Source organism: Mangifera indica, unplaced genomic scaffold, assembly GCF_011075055.1.
Source record: "Mangifera indica cultivar Alphonso unplaced genomic scaffold, CATAS_Mindica_2.1 Un_0016, whole genome shotgun sequence".
Taxonomy (NCBI): Eukaryota; Viridiplantae; Streptophyta; class Magnoliopsida; order Sapindales; family Anacardiaceae; genus Mangifera; species Mangifera indica.
In genome coordinates this window covers 57,294-59,621 of record NW_025401108.1, presented here as the reverse complement: position 1 = coordinate 59,621, position 2,328 = coordinate 57,294, and the positions used below count along the sequence as shown (strand labels likewise).

At 34.3% G+C, this 2,328-nt stretch overlaps 1 protein-coding gene across 1 annotated transcript; it reads right to left on the bottom strand.

Annotated features, from left to right (window-relative positions):
- Positions 1 to 363: 363 nt before the first annotated feature.
- LOC123205808 (inorganic pyrophosphatase 2-like) lies at positions 364 to 1,757 on the bottom strand. The gene is made up of 4 exons (XM_044622850.1): positions 1,523 to 1,757; positions 1,309 to 1,430; positions 994 to 1,195; positions 364 to 902 (listed from the first exon to the last, which is right to left on the bottom strand). Exons 1-4 carry the CDS (start codon positions 1,658 to 1,660, stop codon positions 528 to 530), a joined length of 837 nt encoding a protein of 278 aa, XP_044478785.1. The 5' UTR covers positions 1,661 to 1,757; the 3' UTR covers positions 364 to 527.
- Between the last annotated feature and the right edge of the window lie 571 nt (positions 1,758 to 2,328).

Below are 2,328 nucleotides of genomic sequence, written 5' to 3'. Positions count from 1 at the left end.
TAAATATATATTGACAAAGAGGTAACAATTTATAAAAATAATTTAATAATATCAAAAAGCCTAAAATTATTAAAATAAAAATATTATAAATAATACATAAAACAAATATTTAACACATGTTAGTTTAATCAAATATAATATTAATTTATACTAATAAGAATTTTTTAAGAGTATTTAAGTGAAAATACTTAATATATTTTTAATTAGTACCAGTCAAACATAATAATTATTTACATATATTAATTTTTTCAAATATATTAATAATTTATTAAATAATATTATATTTGTGTTAATACATCAATTTTTTTAATCAAATGTATCCGTGGATAAATGATTTTAACCTTAGTGATCATTTCTATATGCTGAGACATAATTGGGGTCTAGCTTTATTTATCATTTGTGTGGGCTGACATAATTGACTACAAGAAGTCACAAGACTCATGTAACATGGGCAATGTTACACTTTTTTGTGCCACATTGCTAGCATATTTGCATCCGCCTTAAAATGAAAATTATTCTGTAAATAATTATTGGGGGACTGGGACAGCTTGTGGCAGGGCCTCAGGTGCAGCAGCGGCTGACATAATTTGCAACTTGCACTCTCCAGAAATCAATTGAGCAGAGTTGCTATGGCTATCTTCAGCAGAAATTGAGTTGATTAGTCTTAGAAGAATCTTCTCAAGATCTTCACCATCGGTCCAGCCATGAATCTCCGCCTTTACGACCATTGGATTCCGGCAAATCAGATCCCAAACGGGGAAATTCTTCCTTGGCATCACATGATCTCGCCCAACAAGCTTCAAGCTTGGACAGTAATCACCACTGCCATCACCCAGGTAGATTATCTTCTTATTGCTGCCATCCTTGGATAAAGAAGCCTGGATCCTTTCAATAATCAAACCCTGTTGACAAAGTCAAATTTCCTTTTTAATTAATACATAAAAGACAATAAGCTGACAACAAATTATCAAAATTGACTGAATAATCAAATACCTTGCACATATTTGGAGGGCAGAGATGGCAGCCATGAGCAGCAATGGTGAAGTCATGGTAAGGGGAAATTCTGAGCCTCCCTTCTTCATCAACAAAGCTGGGATTAGTGTTAATCTCAGAGAAACAATCCCTGATCCCAAGATGTTCCAAGATTGTCTCAATGAAGAACAGATTAGCATCACTAACAATCCTCAAATCACATCTGAAAAAAAAAAAATCCCATTATAAAAAATGAATGTCAGTTTTTTTTTTTTTTTCCTCTGAAAGATGCAAAATTTATCTTAAAGAATTGGAAAATTAACGATCGTTCATTACCCTAAATCATGGGCTGCATTAATGGCAGGGACAATCCTGGGATGAATAGGAACCTGTTTCAGAGCCTCAACAATGTCTTCAATGGTCTTGCCTTGAGCATGAAGCTCATCCATCATCCTGTCCTGGAAATATTCAAACAAGAAGTATAAACTTCGTGCGGAGAAATTCAAGAAAACTAACAAAACTTATCAGAAAGTGAAAGTGCTACACTGACCATGAGAGAGTTCCAGGGCATGGTGGGGAGGAGCTGATTGAACAAGTCTGTAGCTCCCAAGTGGTCGACAACCCAATTATCGCTGTCGACGTCAATAATGGTCTTGTCAAAATCGAAGATTACAACAATGCCGGCCATGGAGATTTCACTGCAAGATGGAGAGAAAAGAAGAGAATTCTAGGGTTCCAAAACAAGACAAGAACGAACAATTTTTTGTGGGTTACAGGGGAAACTGAGAAGGCTATTTATGCACAGAAATGTGGGTGCAATCCGAAGAATCACGGTTATGCCAAAGGAATATTACTTTTCCAATAAGCTATCATTAAATAAAACAATGAGTAAAAAACTTTATGTTATAATGGAATTTTATATAAAAACAATGAGCATAAATTTTATATTAATAATATTACTTTAAATTAAAAATAAAATAATATTATTTAATTACATAATAACATATCATATACATCAATATATTTCATGCTGGGCTATCCACCCGGTTTGATGGCCTTGATTTTGCCAAAGTTGTTGGTGGGCTGTGGTCAGGAGATCAAAGGGTCAAAAGGGTCAAAAGGGTCAAGATTGTAACAATTAGGAAACGCGGGAATAAAGGAATATTCTTCAGGATTTAATATTCTTGGAATATCCAGTAACTCCTCCAGTGTTGATTCCTGCTACTTTATGTGGCTGCTGACCTTTGCTTTGCTTTTTTGTAATCGCACTTTAACAGGAGCCCAATCCTGGCAGAATACAACTCGGAATTTTGTTATGATTTATTAATGGGATATGCCTAACTCGAAAACCAATAA